Genomic DNA, 26,616 nt, shown 5'->3' with positions numbered 1-26,616 from the left:
AACAAAGCACTGGGGACAAACTATAATCCCCAAAGTCATGCCCCCAGTGACTTACTTCCTCTAACCATGCCCCATCTGCCTCTGGTTACAAACCAGTTAGTTCTTCCATCAAGTGAAATGCAGTGATTTGATTACAGTTCTCAATCTAATCATTTCACCTCCTGTGTTTACACATGAGCTTTTGGGGGACATCTCATATCCAAACCATAACACACTTCAAGACCTAAATCAGACTCAGAAGATTGTTCCTGACTTCCTTGTTGTGAATCCATCTCTCTGTTTTATTTTATTTTTACCTTTTGTGTATCTTTCTCAGTTCAACAAACATTTATCAAGAAATTACTACTGGGGGCTGTGGTTGTGGCTTAGCGGTAGTGCACTTGCCTGGCATGTGTGAGGCACTGGGTTCAATTCTCAGCACCACATATAAATAAATAAATGTCTATCAACAACTAAAAAATATATTTTTTAAAAAAGAAATTACTACCATATGCTGGGCATTGTGCTAGGCTCTGAAAATTTAAAAATGGAAAGTCTTTGCCTTTAAGAAGCTTACAGTATAGCATGCTCTCCTACAATCCTTATCACTCACTGGTTTGATTTATAGTTACATGTGTACGTGCCTGACTCTTCTGCTAGATGATGGCCTTCCAGAGCATAGGCATCATATATAGGTCATCTTTGCATCTGCTATGACAAAGCCCAGTGTCTTACAACTGTAGGAAAGTTGATTGAATTAAACAGAATGGTAGTTCTCGGCCATCAAAATTATTTCTTGCCATAATGAGAGTGGTTGTTGAAGTCTTTCAAGTGTATATATTTAAGAAGACAATCAAAGTCTCTCTAAGTGGTTTGAAATCATCCTGGTAAGAGGGAACATCCTGGATCACATTATTTCATAGCTCCTTTCCCGACTTCTTTCATAAGTTCTATTGTTCCTTGATTGCAGTTTATTCATTGTTTGGTTAAATATAATTTTGAAATATTGGGGTGTAGTGGGCATTTGGCATACTATAAACCATCTTTATCCTAAGACTCTTCTAGTCTAATATAAGTGGAGGGTGATGTATCATGGAGGGAGTGATGGGGTAGATGTTTATGATCACATCTTGGGCCACTTGGTTCTGGTATAGAACTCGATCATTCCTCAGCTATTACGGTTTAAATGGTAGGTGTCCCCCAAAAGCTCATCCAAGAAAGTTTAGAAATGAGATGATCAATTTATGAGAGCCTTAACCTAATTAGTACATTAATCCAGTTGAATGGATTAACTAATTAGTAACCCTAGGCAGGTAGGGTGTGGCTACAGGAGGTGAATCATTGAGCACATGCTCTTGGGGCTTATATTTTGTGCTTGTTGAGCAGAGTTCATGGATTGAGACCTCTGAAATCCAGGGCCCCAAATAAACGTTTCCTTGGGTCTTTTGGTCACAGCAACAAAAATGTTTAATAAAACAAAGAGTGAAACAAACAATCAGCAAAGAGCATACTGAAAATGCCTCTGCAGCATGACAGGTACTGGGTATATCAAGGATTCCAAGCCAGCCCATGTTATGAAGATAACCAAACTATGGACTTTGCAAAACCAGTCTTGTGGCTAGGCCTTATTGATTTTCATATTTCGTTAATTCCTTTCTCCTCTTATTTATTCCAGATTATTCACTTCCCTTTGGAATGCTCTTTGCTCATATCTCTACTTATCTAAATTTTATCCTAAATTTCTCCTGTGTAGTCCCAGAAAAGAGATTGCTCTTTACCCTTTTGGGCTGATCTGGTTCATTCAGATATCTGAATTAATAGCTGTCAATTCAATTCACCACTTATTATTAGTACTCATTAACTGCTTGCGACATTCTTGCCTTTGTTCTTTGAAAAATAATGCTACTTAGTTCTTATTTTATTGTTATTTTAATGGGCTGTGAATTTTATTTCTCTAAATGACTAGTATAGCACATTGCACTTAGTAGGCACTCAATATATCCATTTGCTGAGTTATTCCCTTGAAAAACTAAGAATTGAAACCCTGTTTCTCTTTACCATACATAGGAATCGACACCATATTCCACTGAGTGGAACATGCTTAAGCTAGAAGAATCATTTGCTTATTAAAAACATTTTTCAAACCTGTTTTATTTTTCCACCTTCCCCCCACCCCTGCCCAAATCCTGCAGAGATTCTGAGAGTTCAGCTCCATATGTTCCTGTGGCTCAACACCAGAAAACTTAGCAGTTGAGCACAAAACCTGTCTCTAAATTACACACATAAGCCAGGACCTCCTACTTGCCATGTTGTCAGACCAGGGTAGAACACAGAAAAGGCACATTGTGCTACAGGCTGACTGTTTGGGTCTATTGAAGTTCTGGGGAGGCCAAGTGACTCAAAATCCTCCAAGTCACAATATGGCCCTTCTGCAGTTTGGGTAAGAACATCTGAGCAGCATCTTCATCATCTCTGACTTTTCAACCCCACAGAGTGAAACATACAGTACCTGGAATTCCCTTCAGACACCCACTCAGTAGGAAGGGACATGTATAAATTTTAGTGAATAGTTAGAGTCCAATAGGAGTAAAAAGCATGTGGAGTTTCAAATGGAAGTGTGTTATTCACTCTGACAGTAGTGTAAAGGGAGATAAAACTCCTATTTGCCCATCCCCAACTGAGAAAGCATACATGATTTACAGGAGGTTGGTGCCTCTCTGCTGTCGATGTTGCAATGTTCAGATCTCATTAGGCACCCAGCTCCCTGACCTCAGACTTGTCAGGTGGGAAAGAAAGCTTCCCAGCTTTTAGGTTATGCTGAGGTAGCTCTTTGGGTGCACCATATCCAGTGTCTACAATGCTCTGAAAACATAGTGGGAATTGACACTAAGACTTGGGATCAGAACACTTGTCCATTCGTCTCCTCAATGTCTTAAGACCTGGTCTTGGAAAGCTTGTAGGTGACCTCTTCCCAGTTAGGTGTCTGCTCTCTTACCACAGCCTAAGAGCAGGCTTTCCTGACCATCCTATTAAACACAGCACCCTCTCTCCTGTTCCTTTATACTTCCTCTGAGTATTTATCGCTTCTTAGCATTTTATATTTATTCATCTATTGTCAGCCTGTCCCCATAGGAGCTAGTAATTCCTGGAAGGTAGAATACAGGTTGTCTGCTTTCTTATAATGAGTGTCACATGTGCAGGACAGAACCTAACACATAGATGCTCAGTGTTGAATGTTTGTATTGACCAGACTCTGCGGGAGACAACAGGTGAGGCATACATTTAATTAATTTAATCTCTGAGCCAAGATTACTTGGAGGAGTAAGGTCAAGTAAATCCACTTCACACCACCAAACACCTCATCACCTCTTCTCTCTGCATGAAATTCCCAATTGTGACTTGAGCCAACCTGTGAATCTGCATGTCCTCTCCTACCTCTGGATTCTCTGATTCAGAAACTCATCTGACTGAGTTTCAGATGAGGCTCCACATTTGCTGTCTGTGCTTCAGCGAAGATCCAGATCACTTTGTACTTTATCCTAGCCCTCTCACCTCTCCCGTTTCCACCAGCCCCACTCCTGATTACTTCTATGCCTGTTGGAATCAGAGTTATTGGTTCTGTCCCATGTTCCTGGTGTACTAAATCTGTGCCATGGTTGCTCAGTCCATGGGACCTGAGCCCCTTCTGCTGACAGGACACCCATGTGAGACCTCAGGCCTGACATTTAATCAGATCCCAGTGGGTCCAGAAGGAAGGGGATAGTCAACATTTTTCATTATCTACAGTGGCCTTTCATGGTGGAACCTCTCCATTTGATGAAACTTCAGATGTTACTTCTTTATTTCTAAAAATATTCTTGGCTTTCCCATCAACACAGTGAGCAATAGAAATCAGTAAGGGTGTAAGGAGGTACAAACGTGTGAGATCATAAGCTACAGAATCCAGAACACTGAGAACTGGACTTGCAAAAGCAGAAATACTTGGGGTTGCTTTGCATAACACATGAATTTGAAACTGAGCTGGGAGGGAAGAAGGAGTGAGAAGGAGCAGGAGTTGAGCAGATTCATATCAAATGATAAATCTTGGTGACAGAAGTTAAAAATCTGGTACCTCCACCCTGATTCCTCACCAAGAAAATATCTTTTGCTCCATGGCAAAGTCAGAGCAGTCAAGCAATGAATCCCTTATAAATTTTTCAAATCCTACAACTCTGGAGATGGTCTGCCAATTCTCTAGAGCAAGACTTCATCGAATGTTTTATTTTTATTTTTAATTTTTCCAGGAGGTGTTTCTAATTATATCCTGGAGGAGTGATTCCAAATACACTCTCCACCTGAATAAATGAAGCATTGTATACTTACTCATACAACTGCCTTCATATGCTTTCAGTGGTTTCAGGCCTCCATGGAGTTTAAAATGTGTAGCACTTCATCTTCCAAGAGGACCATGGAGATGGGAGAAAGAGGAATCTGCTCTCCCTGGGGTCCAAACACCCTGGATTCTTTGATTTTTCATAACCATTTCAAATGCAAACCCACAGAAGAACACATTCTCTTTATTCACCCAACAGGGATGGAGAAGCATTAGGAGCAGAGTAAAAGCTGTTCAGTGTGCCTGGGTGACTCAGTCTAAAATAGTATTATAGCTTGGCAGAAAATCCACTTCAGTGAAGCTGGTGGGAAACTAAAATAAAAGTAAAATTGAGGGGGTAAATCATTTTATCGGGCTTAGGATTTTTACTTGATATAATGAGATTCTCATTGTAAAATGAGTTAATATGCCTGCCTAAGGGCATAGATATTCAAGGAAAGAATTTGAAAATACAGACTCAAAGTAACTAAAGGTCTGAAATAAAACAATGCCAGGCAGTGAAAATTCTCCTCATATAAATTTTGGCACAGTGTATTTCCTTTTGAACAGTATGATTAATTGTGAATATCCCTTGCTTGTCATTAAGAAAAGAAAAAAGTACAAAGTGGTTTTTTTTCTTTTAAAAACTCTTCTATTGTGTTCTATTTTCCTGCTCCTCTTCCTCCTTCTAATTTATCTTCTAGAGAGACTATGTTTGTTTTTACACTGAAAAATGCGAGCTGAATTCTGATTGCTCATAAAAGACAAGGCCAAACATATTTCTGCATTTTTGCCTATTGCTCTCTGATTTTCCATGACTCAAATACAGAAGTGGGCCCACAGTGCAAAAGACAGAACTTGTGCTTAGCCTACAAACCCACAAAGGGAAATCACAGCATCTTTGCTCGGCAAATGAGCTAGTGGCTTTAAGACTTTCTCTTAAAGAGTGACTCTCCTTTTCTGTTCTTTTCTGAAAACACTTTCCATTAGGCCCAGAATGTTCCTTATGTCACATAGAAGTAATGAGTCCATCAAACCTGGGGGATATATTGCCAGTTATTTTCTCAAAACAGAGATTATAGGAGGATGGGGCTGGTTCATGCTCAGATATCACACTGATGATGATGGAGGGTTAAGTTGGGGCGAAAGTGGAAGATCAGAGGCTCCCTGCTGCCTAGGAAGTAAGTCAGCATAGGTCAGAACAATCTCATTTTGTTTTGCGATCGCTTCCTTTATCACACTGGCACTTCATAGACGGTAAGGATCTCAGTACAAATACTCCTGGGGACATTTGAGGTAAATCAAGGAGCATACCTAATTTCGGGCTCCTTGGTCCAGCTGCCTCCAGGAGAGCAGAGGGGAGGTTCACAGGCTCTTGGGTTGAACCTGCTTTCACTCTAGCACCACCACAGAGTGCAGCCACAAGGCCACTCTCTCCCACTGGACACTGCTTCAGGTCATGCTGCCTACCACACAGCATGGCTACTGAGTTCTGAGCAGAAACTAGAGAGCTTCAGGTTCTCTTTTGGAAAGACTTAAGCCCTGTTTCCTCTTTGTTGCTCCTTCTAGACCCTGTCAAGCATGGTCACCATGCAGGTTTGAATAGCTTTGTTGTAGAGAAACAGCCAGGATAGGTTTAGTGTGCCCTATCCAATAGAAACATCCACAAATGTTTCCATTCCCATTTTTAAAATAATCTATTGTTATCATTTCGTTAATCTTTTATAACTGAGAGACTGATGTTTTTCTCTGGCCTTCCATGTGGTACACAGATATGCTTGTTCAACAAGCAGCATTCTTAAGTACTCAAGTAAAAACCCTGTGATAGGTCGTCGTTGCTATAGTAACTTTTTTAAGGAAAAAAAGAAAAAAGAAAAGAAAAACTAACCTTGTGAATGGACACATAAGAAACCATAAGAAATTAGATTTTTTTTTTCCTCAGAGCAGAATGAGGATAGAATGCTGAAGTTCACCTCAGCCTCATAAAAAGGTTTGTGTGAACAATTTTTATGCTTTGAATTGGGCATAGCAAACTGTGGGCTCTGATTCCCAGAATAATGTTTTAATGTGAAAATCAAACACTTCATTCTTTTCCAAAGCTTTTCTTTAATTATGGAGGAGATGGCCAACGTGTGGGACAGTGTCACTCTCAAGCACCTGGAGGTTATACGTGTGCAGCATCTTACTTAAAAACCCTACGTTCGCATCTTTTAATGTGTTCCACCAATAAAGATGTGCTATTTCCTTTTCAGAGCTATGGTCTTAGCAACTTGATGTCAGCTTTTTCAGCTCTCACAGCAGGGAAATTCAGGTGAATTCCAAACTGTGATTAGAGAGATCTGAGTGGAGTTAAAAGAAGTCAAACAATGGGAAAGAAGAACACTCACACAGGCGCACATGCACACAGACCAGCTGCGTGCAAAGATAAATTGCATCTGCGTATGGCCATGTTGGCGTTTGTCATAAAGCAATGAATTTGCTAGGAATAGGTAAAGGTCAACGGGAGAGGGGGGGAAAAAAACCTCTCTTTCTACTGCCAAAAGTAATAAAGAGGAAGAAAAAGGCACCTGTGACGCTAGATATCATGGAGGAAAAAAGAACGTTACTAAATGATATTGAAAGTTTAAAAATACGACGAGACATGAAATGATATGTGCTTGCTAGGTGAACAGGAACAATGGAGAATGGTCTGAATTGATGCATAGATGGGTCAAGGGTTGTTGAATTGTTCTCTCCCTCCCATTTCCCCCACTGCCTTATTTTCTGACTTCTGACTATATTTTCTTTGATGGAGAAAATGATAGCCTTGATAATACATGATGATAGGCATCCAAAGATCAAACTTCATTAGATCTTTCTTATTCAATAGCATAAAACTGTCTAGTCAAAAGCAATTCCCATATATGACCTTAATTTAGCAAGCTATTAGATCCAATACTGATGCTTTCAAATATCTTTCGTTATCAAGATCAAGTAGGATACTATTTAAAATAGGTTTTTAGTATCCTTAGGTTTCCAGAAATCTACATTTTACTGGAATTTTCATTGAAGCCACTCAGTGGCATTCCATTTTTTTTTTTTAAAGTTTTCCTTGGGGCTCTTTTTGTTCTCTAAAGAGGATTTTACCATACGCCTATGTTCACTGGGAAATTAAACCTAACCAATAGAATACCTGAGTGTAATACAGATGTTTTCAGCATCTGTGTTCCTGGTGGCCTGACTTCCTACATGTCTTTTCTGCTTCAGAGGCACACTGAAGTTCCTGTTCCTAAATACCTGCTACTTGTTTCACCTCTTCAGAAGAAACAGCAAACTCTATGCTTTCTCTTTTTTTATTATTTTTATTTTTAGTTGTAGATGGACACAATACCTTTATTTTATTAATTTATTTTTATGTGGTACTGAGGATCAAACACAGTGCCTCGCACATGCCAGGTGAGTACTCTACCACTGAGCCACAACCCCAGCCCCCCTCTTTCCTTTCTTTAGTCAAGTTTTAAGAAGAAACAGCCACCCACCTTGCTTCCCTTTTGGTATCTGTCCCCAACCACCATCAAATGCCAGATGTGATAGATAAGGCTCTGCCTTGTCATAGGTGACCTCTGCAGCATTTCACCAGGTTGCTTACTCCCTCCTTGAAAATCTCTCTTCCTTCATGATCTTTCCACTGTTCGCCTTCTGTCCTCCTCTTCACCCCTTACATCTTGATGTTCCCTGAGTTCCAGTTCCATCCCTTTTCTCTTTTCATCCCTCTTTCTCTATTTGGACACACACCACATTCTTACCTTCAACTAATGCTTATGGGCATTTCTATTCAATCTAGACAGCAACGCTCTCTCTTGTCCTAACCACCTGAATATCTGGTTGACAAGGGGACACTTCAGTTAACATAGCCCACAGACATCTCATATTCAACCTGCCCAAACCAGAACCCATCATCCCTGTTACCCGCATCGTGAAAGATGCTCCCCTCCCTTCCTTTTCTCAGCAAATGGTCCTATTGTTTAGCCCCCACTAATCCAGAGATCTGAATTTGATCCTAATTCCTCTCTCACACACACTTCCCACATGCAATTAGTTAGACACTTCATTTAGTTTCTGGTTCCTAAATTCTTCCTTCTGGTCTCCATCTCCACTGCCACCACCTCACTTAGCTCAAGTCCAGTGGTTACTCTCGTGCTGAATACCAAGTCCTCACTGCCCTCTGGCTAAAGCTCTCCTATCTCCAGTGCACCCACAAATATCTGGTTGTTAGTTGTTTTTTCTAAAATACATTGCAGATCATGTCACTCTCCTGCTTGAAATCCTTAAATGCTTACTTCTGGTCTTCATAATTAAATCCATGTTCCTCTGCGAGGCATCTAAGCCATTCGGCCTTCTCCTGCATCCCACCGAGCTTCACTAATTCAGTCCTCCTAGGGCTGCCTCATGCTTATCCGGGTCCTTAATGCACAATTCCTTGAGAGCCTAGCTGTTGTGTCCCTGGAATAACCCCCAGCATGGAACAGAAATTCCCTTCAGTGAACACAAACTTGTCTTATTCAATTACTGTATGGGCAACCTTCACCAAGCCACTTAGTCTCATTTTTCTCATCTTAACTTTATATATACTTCCCAAGATCGTTGTAAGGATTTTATAATCATAATAATAGCAGCTGATATTATTGGGTAATATCTGTGTGTCAGGGAGTGTTTTAAGCACTCTGCACATATTCATTCAACTTTACAATTATAATTATGCATATTTTACAGATGAGAAAATCAAGGTACAAAAATTAGATAACTTGCTCAAAATTACACACTTAGTAAGCAAGAGAGCTGTGATTCAGTGAGATACACCTAGAGTAGTCCCTCAATAAATGCTGTTTGTTCCTCCTCTTTTCTGCTGTATGCTAAGCCCTCATTCAAGTGGTATGGAAGACTCAGAAGACTAAATAAAAGATATAGTTGAATTTTAAAACTGGGAAAAACTGAAGTGCTTTTCCGACTCTCACTCATCACAGAATACATTTAACATAGAAAGTGTGAGAGGATTTCCCCATACACTGACTGTATTAGTATATTTTACTTTGCTATGACAAAATATCTGGGGCTGGATATTGTGTAAAGAAAACAGGCCTATTCAGGTCACAGTTTTGGAGTTTAAAAGTCCAATATCAAGAGGCCTCTGTTGAGGGCCTCAAGGCGATAGCATCACGGGAGTCGTACGCAAGAGGATATCGTGGTGTGTGGGAAGCCAGAGAAAAGGGAAGAGCCAAGTTTTCTCTTTTTTGTAACAACTCTCATAAGATCTAACTAGGGTCCCATGAGAACTATGTTAGTCCTTGCTGATGGCAGCAGCACCAATGACCTAGTTGTACTCAGCCCCACCTCTTAAAAATTCCAGTAACTCACTATGACACATTGGGTACTCGTCTTTCAATACATGAATCTTTGGAGGACAAAACATAGGCATAAACAATTTACCAGTAGACACCACTAAATGATCTACAATTTAACTCAATTCTGACACTATCTGCTTGGAGATAGCACCAGATTCCTCAAATTAAGGGCTCAGGCCCACAGGACTATCTGGAATTTCAGGTGCCAGTTGTGAGCCCTAGGTTGTGACTTAAGTTTCTAGCTGACAAGCTATAAATCAAGGTTCCCAGGACCCCATGCTCAGCTTGGATTAATTTGCTAGAGTGGCTCACAGAACTCAAGGAAACACATTTACTAACTTATCATAAAGAATATTACAAAGGATGCTGATTGACAGCCAGATGGAAGCCATGCACAGGGCAAGGTAGGTGGGTGGGGTGAGAAGGCACCTCACCCTCTCTGGTGTATCTCCCTAGGAATCTATACATATTCAACTCTCTGGAAGGTCTCCAAACCCTGTTCTTTTGGGGTTTATTGAAGCTTCGTTATGTAGACATGATTGATTAAATTATGCTCCTTGGTGACCAGCTCAACATTCAGCCCCTCCTTTCTTCTCTGAGATTGGGGGGTGGGGCCAAAAGTTCAGACTTTAACCCAGGTTTAGTTCCCCTGGCAACCAGCCTCCCTTCCGAGGCCATCCAGGAACTCCCAGCCATCACTCATCTCATTAGCACTCAAAAAGACATTTATCATTTAGAGATTCCAAGGGTTTTAGGAGCTGTGTGCCAGGAACCAGAAGCAGAGATCAAGTGTTTCTTAAGGCATAGCACAACATCACACGTACATTTATTAAGCTTTTATTTGCCACATTTTGAATTACAGACTTTGTAGACATTATCTTGTTTGAGTCTCACTACTGCTTTACTAAACTGAAATTATTATTCCCATCATACAGAGGAGGAAACTGAGACTCAGAGAGACTAAGTAAGATATCCAAAGGCTCCTATTTTGTAAAGAATAGAGCAAGGACTTAAATATAGTGTCTGATGCTACATCTTGAGCTCTAAACCACTATAATATATTGCATCAAAAAGACATTAAAAGTCATGAAGCGGTATTTATAATCTTTTCTGGGGGATTGAAAAAGGCATAATAACAGTTATAATCTAAAGAACATTAAACTAGGGAAGAAAAATCACAGATAGAGTGGCTGATGGGTATAAATAATAGAGCATTGGTTACAATTAGTCTCTAAGAAGGAGAGAATTTTGAGCTTTGAAGGTAGTAAAGAAAAAACACTGGTCAAAGAGAAAGACTCTCTATGAGAGTATAATGGTATATATAGAGAAATGAAAAGTGTGGAGAGGTGGTCATGGGTGAGGAAACATTTTATCCTCTAGAAATCTAGCGAGTGGATGTAAGATATTGTGAGGCAGGTACAGTGAAGAAATGTATGTATTCAGGGCCTAAAGTTCCAGTCGCACCAAACCTGCTGACATCTTGGGTTAAAAGCAATTTGCAAGGTTGCCATCAATGAGTTTTCTCAGTTTCAATCCGGCCTGCAACTGTGTCTAAAGGAAAATAAAAATGACAAGGAGCAATATTTTTGAGGATTAGGAGATTCCTGAGTTATGACTGTGCTTTTAGTATTTTAAGCAGACTCAAGAAGCACAGTAAACAATTTTCTTTAAAACATGGTATAGAATGAGCTTCTTCACATGTCTGAGGATCCCATACCTATTCACTGTGGTGTAGACAGTTCTCTCTCATCAGAGGCCAGTTAATCCAATACCCAAGGACCAGGTTAACATTCTCTCCCTCCCTTCCTCTCCCTCTCTCCCAGATGATGAATGTTTATTCATCATGAAAAAATCTACAGGAAAGAACTGAAACATGTTCTTGTTTAAAGACAGGTTTCTAGAAGAACGGAAGCAGGTTCTAAGAAGCAGCAGTTCTCACATGGGGATGAGCTGACCTCTCCTTACTGCTCTCCCAATCGCCATTGATTCACAGCTTTGGCTTGTTAAAAGTTTTATTTTCCAATATAGGTGGAATGTTTTTTCACCCTCTTCAAAGAATAGGGCCACACATGAAGAATTCGAATCTGTCAGGTGGATTATTCATCTCAGTCATATAATTACTAGGCTGAGCAAGTTAGATCAAAGTGCAGGCATTGTATTGCTATAGGACATTGCTTCAAAGAGTAGTTGAACTGCAAAGAAAATAAAGGCTTTATTATCTCCCATTTAATGTCATTCAAATAATCAAGAAACATTTCCCATTAATGTATGACAAATAATGGAGTTTAATGCCTATTTGCAAAGTCTGCATTCAGCCCTTCTTGAAAAGAAAAGGAACTTTTCTATCTGCTATGTTATAAATTCTCATTTTCTGGTATAAAAAACTCAAACTGCTAAGAGTGTAGGTTTGGGTTTGTTGTTGTTAACGTTGTTGTAGTTTTCAACCATAACCAAATATCTTTGTAAACCTCTGCATGCTTCATAGAACTTATTAGGCAATTTTCCCTTAGATGTGTCTTTGTTGTGAAAATAAACAGATTGGAGTGAAAGTTGAGATACTAAGAGAATATCTGTCTGTGGTTCATAGTTACTCGGGCTAACGTTAGACCAGAGAAAACATACATCAACACTCTACATTGAACCTAGATACAGTTGCTATAAGAAAAATATTTCTTCAAAAGTTTCAAAAGAATGATGACAGCAATGCCAAGAACATCAAAGGAGCTGTTTGGTGCTTTCAGGTACTTTGCCAAACTACCTTCTAAATGCTGCTTAACATTCCTTTGTAATGGAGTTAAAGATGAGCCTGAAATTGCAGGGACCTTAAAAGGTCTGCTCACACTGCCTCTGTCGCCAGGTGATCACATCCCAACCAGTTAAAGCATTGCAGTCCTGGTTGAAACATGATTCCTATGAAGTTTTGCTTTCAGTGTCCTTGTGCATTGAGAAGAGAATTGGTGGCGATGTAATCTCCAGACCTCCTTTGGGTATGCCACATAGAGATATGTGAAGACAATAGAAACCCTGTTGGAATTCTGCTGTCATGGAACAGCAGGTCTTATTCTCAATTCATAATGTTCTTCTTTCATAAAGGCTGTGGAAGAGCTGAGCTAATGACCCACACATGGAAAGTGAAAAAGAGAAACCAAAATAAATGTGTGCATTTAGCTTTTCCTCAGCTTTTCAATTTTAATCAGTCAAGAAAATATGCACTTGTCTTATGAAAAATTCCATTTGAATATAATTATTGTATTTATTGTATCCTTGTTTCAGTTGGGAGTTCTTTTTTGCAAACAAACGGAAACCTGGTTAAAACATCCCAAGCAGAAGGAAAAATAGGTGTGTGTGGGAGATTTAGCGGATGGTTACTGGGTATTTAATTATAGGAAATAAAATTGAGTCTCCCAAAGTATTAGACTCAGGGACTGGAAAGCTTCAGGAATCTCTGTCTCTCCCTCTCCCCTCCACCCCTCTGTGTGTCTCTCCTTCTCTCTTTTCCAATCTATTTGGAAATTGTAATAAGTTCTGTAAAGGCAATAATCAGGAAATTGAGATGGAAACAAAAACAAAAGCATTCTTTAGATAGGGTGGTCATCATAAAATTTCTGCTAGCATTATCTTAAAGCAAGGTTTAAAGAATAGAAGGGGATTAACAGTGATCAGAGTCGGGGGATTGAAGGAAGAAGAGCGAATGGCAGTCAGAGGGAAGAGGACATGCAAAAGGCCTGAAACTGAAAAAAAATCTTTTTTATTCTTAGAATACTACCAATAAAAGAGTAGTGTGGCCACAGCTGGAGCGTGGGTGTGAGAAGTGGGTGCCCTTTGTCACTACATGGAGAACATGTCGGGCAGAGGGAAGTGAGCCCTAGGGTCATATTCTCAGAATGTGGTGGGAAGATCTTCAGCTGCCCCTGTACCAAAGTAGGGGAAGACTGAAGAGGGACAAAAAAGGTGACCTGAGAGGAAGAGACTGAAAGGTAGAGGCCCTCGATCCCTGTCTGTAAAAGTTGGGAAGCACCTGACCATGGAAAGAGAAAGGCCATTACGAAGTTAAGGGTGGCTGTCTTTTCTTTTATGAAAAGGTGAAGGTCTTTGGTTCAAAGTCCCAAACTAGGAACAGAAGAACCCTGGAACAACGTTAGGGCCAATATTTTGTAATGAGTCTAATTCTCACCAACACAAGAAAACAAAATAGCAACCTCTTGGAACAGCCACACTTTCTCTGCCTCTCTAACACCTTGCCGCTCTGTCCCATTGCCCAACATGTCTACAATTGAAAAACTGTTGTTCAGAATTAGTCACATGGCTTATAAAGGGGTGTGGTTCATGACCATTGGCAGAGAAACATAGACGCCCCATAAACAGACTTATCTGATGTTCCCAGACCACAGACTGCCCAATGAGACAAACCATCATCCAGTCAGTGAGCACTTCCCTGAGTGCCACTGGGCTGAGCTTGTGGGAGGACATGAGAAGCACAAGGTACTCTCTCTTCCACTGACTTTTGAAATCACGCTGAAATGAAAACTCCCAGACCTGCACCAATGATCAAGAACAACATAAGACAGAAAGTGCCAGAACCAGGAAAGCAGGGACAAAGAACGTGAAGGAAAGTGGAATGGACTTAGAGCTAGGCCTTTTAGAGAAAGCTTTCCAGACCAGGCCCTCTGAGCTAAGGAGGGGAGAGAAGCCACTTGATTAATGATACTTAATTGTACATTCTGCTGAGGAGGACGTTTAGAGATTTCAAGAGAATTGCCAACATTTTAGACATAGCATTTACTTTGGATTCACTTCGATATATTTTGGGCAAAAAAAATGTGAGTCATGGCTAAAGTATTTCATACACAAAGCAGCTGGGTTTTTTTTTTTCAGGCTTTTATAGAATATTATGTTCACTTCTGTGTTAAACACAGAGGGACCATTTCTGAGTTATTCCTGCTGGTCATTGCCTTAGGGTTGCAGTAACTAGTCAGGATGACTAAGGATGAAGTCAGCAGGTAATCAAACTGGTTATCACTAGTGGATCTGGAATTACATTGTTTAATGCAGTAAACTATATGGGAAAGTAATTCTACTTTGAACTTTCCCTTGTTGTTGGGCAACAAGTTTAGTTTATGCTGTCACTAGAAGAATAACTAGATATCATGAAACATATTCTCTGAAGTATCTGTGGGGTGCTTCACTGTCAGGAGTGGGATTTCTTTCACAACTTCCCCAGGCAGAGTTCCCTCCCCTCTGCAGTTATAATCTTTGCACACTTCTGCAGAGCAACATCACATTGCATGGTTGGTTTTATTTGGTATCCAGTAAGACTGGTAAATTCTGTTTGTTTATTTTTGTTACATCTAACAGTTTCCGAGTATGATGTTTTAGGAGCATGTGCTATGTTCTTTCTGAGCTTTAGCCACATAGTTCTTGCAACTAGCCCATGACATAGGAAGCATTACAAAATAAGTATCCTAGTGCTTAATTAGTATTGTTTGAATGAATGAGTGAACAAATTCCAGTTTTACAGATGAGAGGGGATATTAATTTTGTTGTCATCATCTCTTTTTTTTTAACATATGCCTGGCCCCTAGGACAGACAGGATGACAGTAGGAAGTGTCTGACAGAGTTAGGTTCAAGTCTGCCTCTCCCGCTGAACAAAGAGCTACTAGTGATGGAGCTCTGCAGCTCTGCTCGGAGCCTTGAGACTCTTGATGTTTTATGTACACGTTGCTAATCTCTACCAAAAGCTCAAGACATCAGTACAATTGTCCCCATGATACAGCTGAGGAAAGTAGCTGGTTTAGGCTCATGCAGAAAAGAGGAGAGCAGCATTTTGAACCCAGGTTCACTAGCAGAGATCCTACCACCTTCCATTTTACCTTGATAAGGAAGGATTTCTCCCTGTCCAAGATGGTGTGACACTTATTCTCTTCCCCTTCCCCTCTGTGAATGTTTTGTGAGCTGATGATACGCTTGGAACATTCTCCAAGGGGAAGTGATGTAAGGATCCACCCTGAGAAGATTCTGCTGGGAAGTGGCTTTTCCCTGCCCTGTAATGATGAGCATGAGCATGTTTCTGAAGTAAATTATAAGTCTTTTAGTTAATCTTTTATAACCTAGACATTAAAGGGGGAGGGGAGACATCAAAGAAACTTAGAATGTGAGTGAGCTTGGCATTAAGTATCTTTTAAAAAAAATAAATTTGTAGTTGTAGATGGACACAATGCCTTTATTTTGTTGTTTATTTTTATGTCATGCTGAGGCTCGAACCCAGTGCCTCACATATGCCAGGCAAGTGCTCTGCTGCTGAGCTACAGCCCCATTTAGTATCTTTACAAGGAGAGTGATTTGACTAGCATTCCCCTACACAGATCCTGAAGTTGTAGAGCTCTTTCTTCTGTATGAAACTTTATCTTGCGTTTCAAAATGAAAGGCTATTCTGTTGACTCAAGTAATCACATTTCTCAGAGTCCAAATCTCATGGAACAAATTTTGCAGATAGATCTAACATACCTTCTTCGACCATTTACAAATCAGCAGCAACAACAAAACTCCAAATCAACCAATCAACAAACACAAACCTCACTTTTTTTTTTTTTCTTGAAGGAGTGAAAGTAGACATTTCTGAAATTCTTACAGGAAAGTGCCCAGCATCAGGAAGGAGGAGCATGGGAGGAATAGATGAACTCTAGATAGGGCAGAGGGGTGGGAGGGGAGGGAGGGGCATGGGGTTAGAAATGATGGTGGAATGTGATGGACATTATTATCCAAAGTACATATATGAAGACAAGAATTGGTGTGAATATACTTTGTATACAACCAGAGATATTGTGCTCTATATGTATAATAAGAATTGTAATGCATTCCACCATCATATATAAATTTTTTAAAAAGATGTATTCAGTATAGAAACATGTGAGTTAATATGAAAGAAAGCCACAATGTCTATGTTTTAGTTATTACTACTCCTGGGGCAAGAAAAAAAAAATTTTATTGAACTGGCTGGTTACAATACAATGAGATTAATTTATCATCAACATTTTCAAATATAATCAGAGTAAAAACATAAAATTTTTTTAAAATTTTTTTAATCAAAAAAAAAGAAAAGAAAGTGTCCAGCCTCCTCCCCAGATGCCGTGCTTTCACTGGGGTTGGGCTTGGAGTCAAGATGAGGTTTAAAGATGCCCCAGCTTTGGAATCTGACCAGGAGGCTCAGCACCACCTTCAGTCCATCACATGCCTTTGCATAGCCCTTCAGTTGGGTTCATCTCAATGGTGACACATTTTCCTCATGGTTCTAGTTCTCAGGACTTCACATCCCCTTGAAGAAAATGACCATTCAAACAAAACTCCAATGGAACTATTAAATTGCTTGTGAATTGGGCATGAAAATGTTCCCCACAGACTTCTTACCATAGTTTTACTGCTCAGTAGCTAGAAGGATCCAGATTCCCAAATAGCAGGCTCAACAAACTCTTATTTCAACAGCTGTGCTATGCCCAGCAGGGTGGTAGATACTGAAAGGAATGCTAATGAAGGCCCAGTGTCCACGCTTGAGGGCTTATAGTCTGGTTGGGTACACCTAGCTACTTGATGGACATAGAATAGTGCTGATCAATCAGGAAGCTCAGAACACTATAGGACCAAATAAGCAGGGAGGGCTTTTTTTGTCTTTAACAAAAGCTAAAATCTCATTCATTTTGTTTTTGTGCCAGAGAAACACAGAGGGATTATTCTGGCTTCCAAACACTGTGATGAACTAGAATTTTCTATTCCAAGATCCCAAACATTTTTACCTCAAGAATCAAATCAAGAGAAACACATTATCTTTTGGGTTGGTCTCCTTCTAATGTTATCTGTTCCCACCCCTATCTATAATCAGCCGTGAGTAAAATGGCCTAAGGAAAGTTTTGAGATGATGGGACCAAGATAATCCCTTGAGGATCCAGGCAGGGGCCAACTTGGTTCTCATGTGTATACCTGGTTGAAAAGACAGAAATGTACTTGTGGGGGAAAACGGGACTTATGGACTGAATTGTTACCTTTGTGTGGCACATTGCCTGTTTCTAGGACAGCACAAGAAACAAAGAATGCATTTATTTTGTGGGAAGGGATAGGGGACAGGGGAAGAAACAGAAACCAGAGGATTGTGCAATAACAACGACACTGTCACATCCCCCCAGGAAGTTTATGTTTCGAGTCCTTTGGAAAAGTGAAGCACAGCTGTTTAAAAAGGAGTTTGCTGAGGACCCTGGCCCTGCTTCTGCAACACACTGTGGTTTCCTTGGCCATAGGTATGCTACCTCCATCCCCTCAGGGCAGGCAGGCCACAGTTTCTGGACCCCGTCAGAGCAGACCAATGCCTACCTCTGCAATGACTACAGACCTCAAGTAGCATCAGGGTATTCAAATAGCAGAAGGAGACAGCTTGCTGAATCTCAGCAGGAGGAAATGATGATCCCTGTGTTGTATCCAAACCAGACTGGGCCTGCTGGGTTGAAAATCTTTCCCCCAAGAAGCACCTTCTTCAGATGGCTACTGAAATGCTGACATTAAATACATAATCTCACAAATTAAACCTAACAATTTTGGGGTGCAGATTTAACGTACAAAATAAAAATGTGTCTCAGTCCATCTAGGTAATGGAGGAAGTGTAAATTGTGTGAGGCAGTGCCAATTTGAAGGCCATCCTGCCACTGGCTAGTCATCTGCAAATTTCCTTTATGCTAGGGATGATTTGATGAGTGTGGTTCAGATCTCTTCTCTGGAAGCTTCATTAATCTTTTCGATGAGCTGAACCATCCATGGTCTCTCTCCTTTCTCCTACTGGAGCTTCAGGGGTGAAGTACGAAGCTTTCAACCTCAACCTCCAACCAATGATGTCACTTCCCCCCCTCCCGCCATCCTTTCCTAGGTGTTCTCAACACCCTCACCCTAGCCCTGGACACGCAGTGCCTCTGCATTCTACTTCCCTGTTGTCCCATCTGTGTCCACAGTGTCCACTGCAGTGTTGACATGTGGCAAGGTGAAAGCTGAAAAGGAATCAAGCAGTGGGGTCAGCAGCTGAGAAGCAGGACACTGGAAAGAGACAGGCCTGAGCTGGCATCCTGCCTTCCTCCATGTCATAACTGCATAATCTTAATAGCAAGATCCTCAGTGTCTTTGCCTATCAAATGGGGACGAGAACACATGCTTGGGGGGAACTGTGAGAATAAATGACAGGCTGCACTGCAGAATGCCTATGCAGATTAAGCATTTCTGGAAAAAAATATTAAAAATTGTATTTTACAACTAGATTGGCATGAAGATAAATAAATTACATTAGATGTGAAGATATTTATTGAACTTAATCACTCACTTTTTTCTTCTATTTTGAATAAACTAATACATTTTTGTAGGCTCCAGATTCAACTGTGGCCCTAGGAGCTATGTCTTTCCCATAGTATCAAAGTTGGTTGTAAGTTGACCCTTGGTGAGAGATCTGTACTGGAGATGCTTTCTCCAATGTGATTAACTGCTTTCTGGAAGTTGCTGCTCTCTGACCCTCAGAACATACACTGCCCCTACAGTTTCCCCAAACTTATCTCCCCTCCTTCCCTGGCCCCAGCCATCCAAAAAGTCTACACTGCGGAGCTTCCAGCTCCTCTAATCCTGCCCGTCTCCTTCTCCATTGGAACCCATGTCTTAGTTGCCAATATCCCTCTAATTGGGTCTTGTTCCCCTAGGTCTCTTATTCTTGTTCTGATAAGTCAACATTGAATTTTCTGACAAATATTTCTTACCGAGATATTAATGATAGTTTCTCCTCTCCTGCTTCTAGAGTGTTTCCATTTTGACAAGGATCTTTAAGAGCTCTATATCATAATTCAAAACCATGTATCTGAGGGAAAGATTTTGTCTGATGAAGGAAATACTTTAAAGCAAACAGTGAAATTTGAAAATCATTTATATTGTATCGGACCAGTAGTTTGGTGCCTACTATATCTGTGCATTCAGTGGGCTTTGGTGACATAATTAGAAACTTTGAAAAGGCAGGACACAGCTTATCTCTGGCACAGCCTATCACCAAAATTCTCTTGGTAAATTATTATCCTTACTGGAGTATTTTTTAATGATGCCTAAATTACTCAGAATAGTGGCATTCACACATGCACTGAACATAATTCGATCAATTTCATTCCCCAGTATCTGTCCTTTCTCTCCCCTCATTCCTCCCCCTTCACCCCTACCTCTACCCTGCTGGTCTTCCTTCTAAGTTCATGATACCCCTTTTTTTTCTTTTTTCTCTTTAGCTTCCACATATGAGAGAAAACACTTGGCCCTTAACTTTCTGAGTCTGGATTATTTCGCTTTACATGACGCTCTCTAGTTTCATCCATTTCCCTGCAAATGACATAATTCTGTTCTTCTTTATGGCTGAATAGAACTGCATTGTGTATACATCCCACTTTTTTTTCCCATTCATTGGTTGAAAGATACACCTAGACTGGCTCCATAGTTTGGCTTTTGTGAATTGTGCTTCTATCAACATGAGTATGCATGTTTTGCTATAGTATACAGATTTTAGTTCTTTGGGTAAATACCAAAGAGTGGCATTACTGGATCATGTGGTGGTTCCATTCCTAGTCTTTTTTTTAATCTTTATTTTATTTATTTATTTTTATGTGGTGCTGAGGATCGAACCCAGTGCCTCGTCTCTGCAAGGTGAGCGAGCAAGCGCTCTACCACTGAGCCACAACCCCAGACCCCCCTCGCCCCCACCCTGTCCCTAATCTTTTGAGGAACCTCCATGATGATTTCCACAGTGGCTGGACTAATGCACATTCCCACCGACAGATTATAAGTGTCCCCTCCCCTCCCCCGCCCTGCCTTCTTGCCATTGGAGTTTTAATGGGATCTCTTCTATCCTCATGGAGCCACATATCACTTTTTCTTAAGCCATCCCCCCAGCTATGCTTGGTGTGACCTGCCATCCCCATTCATAAAGAACAAACTTCACCACAGTGCTCATTATTTTCTGGGCTTGGGCAGGAAACAAATTTCAGGGATAATGTTGTATATAAAGGAAAGAACTGTGGCCTGGAGAAGTGAAGTTTGATTCCTGCTTTCATTGCTTACTATGTGTATGATACGTAGAAAAGTTATTCAATCTTTACAATTCAGTTTTATTCATCTGCAAAATGGGGGCAAGGGTACAAATAGTATCCACCTTTACAGCTGTTGTGCAGAATCATAGAACCAAAGTATCTCCTTTATACTGAAAGAATTAAATGGCATTATTTATACAAAAAGCTTACCTAGAAGCCTAGTGCACATGCCCTAACTGTTATTACTATTGTCACTTCCACTACAGCTATTGCTAATTCTCTTGCTGCCTCCACATTCCTGGTGGCCTAATGAGAGAGTTGGCACTGTTTCCCAGAGTGTGCACTGAACTGCCTGGGAGGGGCCTGAGCACTGGGAGAATCTGGCAGAACAGGTTTTTTTTTTTTCTTTTTTTCAAAAGAGTGGAAAAATAAATCAACGGCAACAGCCCAAATCTGGAAAAAGAATGTACTCTTTTGTTTGTTCTTTACTAGTTGCAAAAGAACCTTCAAATACAGCTAATGCTGAAGTAAATCAAAAGCAACGTGACTGAATCTCTCTGGTTTGTGCTCTTCCTGATCTGGGGAAGACAGACTGTGGCAACTTGAGTTTCTGCTGAATGTGGTGATGGCTGACATAGTTCTAGAATGATGTTGTCTACACCAGTAAGTAGACAAAATTAGGAGTCAGCAAATCAGAGAGACAGCAGAGATGGGGAATGGCAGAAAGCTTTTCACCATGGTGTGTGTGTCTTTGTTCCTTGCTGCAAATTTGTTCATCACTGAACACGAAGTCTCAGGGAATTTGGTTAGAACTCTTGGTTGAAAGTAACAGAAGCTAAAGTCAGCTCAAGCTAAAGTTAGCTCAAGCAAACAGGGAAATTCATTGCAGATCTAACCTGGGATTGGAATCAGGCCCTCCATGTGTCTTTCCTTTCTGCTTCATTCTTCTTTCTACAGACTTAATTCCTCTATGGCTTTGGTTGACATCATAACAGCTCAGAAGTTTTGTATATCAGTGCACATCCATCCAGGGAGAACCTGGTCTCACATTCTCCAAATCTAGAATTCTCATGGGAAGGATTTACTGGGCCACCAGGGTCAGAGTTCTGTCTGTGGTTACTAATCAACAATTGTAAAAGTCAAAACCTGTCATACCAGCATTGCACACACATTATAATTGCATACACACCATAACTACACACCTCCTGTGAGCAGACAGTTCAGGCATGGGGTAAGGAATAACTGGAACTGGTGTTGCTTAACTAGATCACAGAGACATATCCTTCATATTAGGCTCTGGGCTGCATCCTGACCTTTCCCAGATTTCTCATCATTTTACCTGTGGTCTAAGATGTGGCTATACTCACTGCCCCTGGTCCCTTTATGCTAGGTGGACACTGTGGGCCTAGACAAGCTAATTCCACCATATTAGAGTGGGTATGACCCAGGCTTTAGAACTACACAGACACTGAATTAAAGTCTAGGTCTACTGCTTACTAGCTATGTGACCCTGGACAAGTTACTCTCTAAGCCTTGGTTTCCTTATCTATAAAACAAGGATTATATTACCTATATAATGGGATAGTTGTACAGATTAAGGAAAATAAAATAATCATATTTAAAATACTTGGCATAGAATGTATTCTCAGTTAATTTTTCCTTCTTGATTAGGCTACCTACAAATTTTCAGGAGGGTGAGGGAGTGGCTATAAGTGAGAAGGAAAGACGTGGTAGAATTTTCCATCTGGGAAGCATTATACCTCAGGTATTTTATGGTTATCCTGAGCAAACATGAAATAATTAAAGTGGGTCAGCAGCACTGAGAAAGCCACGCATTGAATGATAGATTCTCATTTTAGAGACAAATCAACAAGGACCAGAGACCCAGTGATGAATGTTTTATCCTTCTAAGAAATTTATCAGTGTAAGTGTATGGTCCTTAAATCTTTCTCAATAACTTTCAAGTTTCATAAAGAAAATCTAATCACTGAGTTCATGAACTACTTAAACATGTTGCCACTTTGGAGACATGCTCCCTTTCAGAATATAACAAGCCATGCTTTTTCTATAAACTACCGTTTATTGATTCATTACTACAGCAAGCACTGTGTTAAATTTTATATGCATTACCTCATTATAACGTAAGTGCTTGCCCCCTTTTCCAGATGAGGAAATTGAGGCTCAGGTAAATAAGTTGCCAAGGTTACATGACGTTCAGAGAAAGAATTGGAGTGTGAGTTTGGATTAGTCTGATCCCAGAATCTGAACTCCCCTGGCAACTGTATGGCACTTCTTCTCAACACCTTGGTTTTCGTTACAAGATTTAGAAACAATCAACAGAAGAAAGGAGTTCCTGAAAAATGTATACCTAGAGTGTCTCACTGAATAAATGGTAATCTCATGGCTCTGTGTATCCTTACAGTGTTGCCCCTTCTAGCATGAAGGGGCCAGGGGCAGCAAGCATGGAGACATTCTCAATCTCAGGTAAAATGATTACAATCTGGGAATGGCCAGCATGGAGCAGAGGGACAACTGTGAACAATATGTTTTGTCATATGCCTGAATGCAAAAGTGGTGGGATTATAGGAAGAAAATTAGATGCACAACAGATAGAATATCTACTTGGACCTGAGAACTATTCTAATCACCTACTTAGAGGATACTAGTGATGGCAGGATTGAAACTGTGGGGTGGGGGGACTAGAAATTTTGTCAGCTTTAGACCTGTTTGTGTTTTCCCAACTGGGGCAAAATGTGTGCATGCTGATCACCTGTAGCTTGTGTATGCATGCAGGAGGACTATTTTGGCCTGTTCCAGAAAACAACTGGCTTTAGTGACTAACCTTAGATACTGTGAGTAACTCCTTCTGTATTTGAAGGGTTCTTCATCCCTTGGCCTGTGTACCAACCAATCATGGAGGCCACAGTGATCTCTGGCCTAACTGACATGCTCCTTCAGAAACATTTATTTTGTTCTCTTTGTGCTACTGTGAATTTCATTATATTCCAGACTGTGCTTCAATTGTGCTTTTGTTAAAAAATTGAATTCTGTGTGTAAATGAAAAAAAACAGTTTAGATATTAGTTGATCTTGATTTAAAGTATAACTGAATTAATATCTCAATTTTTTCTTTTTCATTCCCCTTCTGTTTTTCAGCTTCAGGGTTCCTTGAAAAGAAAACAGGTAGTTAACCTGTCTCCTGCCAACAGCAAGAGGCCCAATGGCTTTGTTGACAACTCTTTCCTTGATATCAAAAGAATCCGTGTTGGGGAGAATCTCTCTACTGGACAAGGTGGCCTCCAAGTAAATAATGGACAAAATCAAATTATGCCAGGGGCCTTGCCTATGAGTCAGGCACCCCCGAGAAAGATTAGCACACTGCCATCCCACATACATTCTCCTGGCAATGCTTTGTTTAACATGGGCTTAAAAGAAGTGAAGAAAGAGCCAGGAGAGACTCTGTCTTGCAGTAAGCACATGGATGGCCAAATGCCCCAGGAGAATCTTTTTAGTAATAGGTATGGAGATGACCCTGGAGAGCAACTGATGGATCCTGAGCTGCAGGAACTTTTCAATGAACTGACCAACATATCTGTGCCTCCCATGAGTGACCTTGAATTGGAGAACATGATCAATGCCACCATAAAGCAGGACGACCCATTTAACATTGACTTGGGTCAGCAGAGCCAGAGGAGCACGCCCCGACCCTCCTTGCCCATGGAGAAGATGGTGATCAAAAGTGAATACTCACCTGGCCTGACTCAAGGCCCCTCCAGCTCTCCTCAGTTAAGGCCCCCATCAGCTGGCCCTGCATTCTCAATGGCCAATTCTGCCCTCACCACTTCGTCCCCAATTCCTACAGTCCCTCAGAGCCAGGCTCAGCCTCAGACAGTGTCAGGAGCAAATCGGGCCCTGCCAAGCTGGCAGGAAGTATCCCATGCTCAGCAACTCAAACAGATTGCGGCCAATCGTCAACAGCATGCCCGGATGCAGCAGCAACAGCAGCAGCAGCAGCAGCAGCAACAGCAGCAGCAGCAGCAACAGCAGCAACAGCAGCAGCAGCACCAGCCTACCAACTGGTCAGCCTTGCCCTCTTCTGCTGGACCATCCCCAGGTCCATTTGGGCAGGAGAAAATTCCCAGCCCTTCTTTTGGTCAGCAACCATTCAGCCCACAGGGCTCCCCTATGTCCGGGGTAGCTGGCAGTAGCAACCAGTCAAAAGTAATGGCTAACTACATTTACAAGGCCAGCCCCTCAACCCAGGGTGGGCATCTGGATGTGCTCAGCCGAAGTTTTATTAACAACCCCCACCCAGCCCTGGAGCCCCGTCATGGCAACACCAAGCCTCTGTTCCATTTTAATTCAGATCAAGCAAACCAGCAGATGCCTTCTGTTTTGCCTTCTCAGAACAAGCCTTCTCTCCTACACTATACCCAACAGCAGCAGCAGCAGCAGCAGCAGCAGCAGCAGCAGCAGCAGCAGCAGAGCTCAATGACAGCTCAGCAGCAGCAGCAGCAACAACAGCAGCAGCAACAGCAGAGCTCTATTTCAGCTCAGCAGCAACAGCAGCAACAACAACAGCAACAGCAGCAGCAGCAGCAGCAACAGCAGCAGCAGCAACAGCAGCAGCAGCAGCAGCAGCAGCAGCAGCCACCATCACAGCCCACCCAACCCTTATCAAGCCAGCCTTTGATGAGGTCACCCTTACCACTTCAGCAAAAGATCCTGCTTCAGAAAATTCAGAATCAGTCCATCACAGGACTGGGCTATCAAGTCTCCCAACAACACAGACAGGTAAGGGCTCTACCACTCCAAACATAGAGTTCCCAGAGACCATTTAGCTTGGTCAATATGCTTATGTTGGGGCATTATCAAGACCAAAAGCAGTGGTAGTCTTGACGGGTTCACATGAAGACTTCATGAGCCTATTTCTCTTAGGGTGTCTAAGGGCAAGGGCTAATATTTCCTTGTGGAGCATTGTTATTGGGATGTATAATGATCAAAGGTTCTTGATTATTAGGAATTGTTCATTATTAAATAAAACAAAAAGTGTTGCTATAAATCTCATGCCTTTCATGACATATCCAGTTGCCAGTCAGATTATGATATGCTTGATGTTCATTCATCCAACCAGTTAATCAGTCATTGAGTCAATGTCCACTTCCCAAGTGCCTACATGTATAAGATGTTGTGATTCATGCTGAGTATTAGAGCAATGCCAGAAGTGATATTATGAGTATTCAATGTCTGGACTATACCTCCACCAACTGACTGTAATATCTTAATGCCCAACCTTCATAATAGATCCTGCCATAAGTGCATTTGGTGCATGTGTGCTGATTACCAGCACCAAATGAGACACGATCCCTGTCTACAAACACAGTCAGAAGAGAGTGACAAGCTTTAAAATTATCATTTTAATACTAGACGGGAAAGAGTAATGATAAGAGAACAGAAGTTGGGTATCTTCCCAAGAAAGAGGAAATCAAGGGAGGCTTCTGGAGAAAGTAGTGCCTGAGTCAAGTATTAACTGTGATGGCCTCATGTCCTTTGATTTACATAAAATAGAGATTTACTCTGTCCTGATAGGAACAGCATAAAGAGAGAGCCCTGTGCCTTCAGAGCACATACAGGCAAGTAAGCCCTGATCCCCAAGGAAGAAACTCTTCCTGGAAGGAAGAAAGTTTGAACATTGCTTTGACATATTATTTGACAAGTCTACATTATCTGTCCATGCTCCAACATAGCACATTACAAAGTAATACGTTGGGGTAGTACAATGGAGCTGAGCCTAAGGCCAATAGCATTCTGAGAGTAGTTTCTTTTT

General features: G+C 41.1%; 1 protein-coding gene across 2 annotated transcripts in view; it reads left to right on the top strand.

Moving 5' to 3' along the window:
* Maml2 (mastermind like transcriptional coactivator 2) overlaps positions 1–26,616 on the top strand; it is a 326,047-nt gene that overhangs the window by 197,124 nt on the left and 102,307 nt on the right. For both annotated transcript variants that reach the window (XM_078046901.1, XM_005338016.5), the window contains exon 2: positions 23,946–25,583. In XM_078046901.1, the coding sequence (XP_077903027.1) occupies positions 23,946–25,583 (1,638 nt within the window). The remainder of the gene's footprint in view (positions 1–23,945; positions 25,584–26,616) is intronic.

Source organism: Ictidomys tridecemlineatus, chromosome 4 (assembly GCF_052094955.1).
Source record: "Ictidomys tridecemlineatus isolate mIctTri1 chromosome 4, mIctTri1.hap1, whole genome shotgun sequence".
Lineage (NCBI taxonomy): Eukaryota > Metazoa > Chordata > Mammalia > Rodentia > Sciuridae > Ictidomys > Ictidomys tridecemlineatus.
The sequence above is the reverse complement of the archived record's forward strand: the minus strand, read 5'-3'. Positions and strand labels throughout refer to the sequence as shown.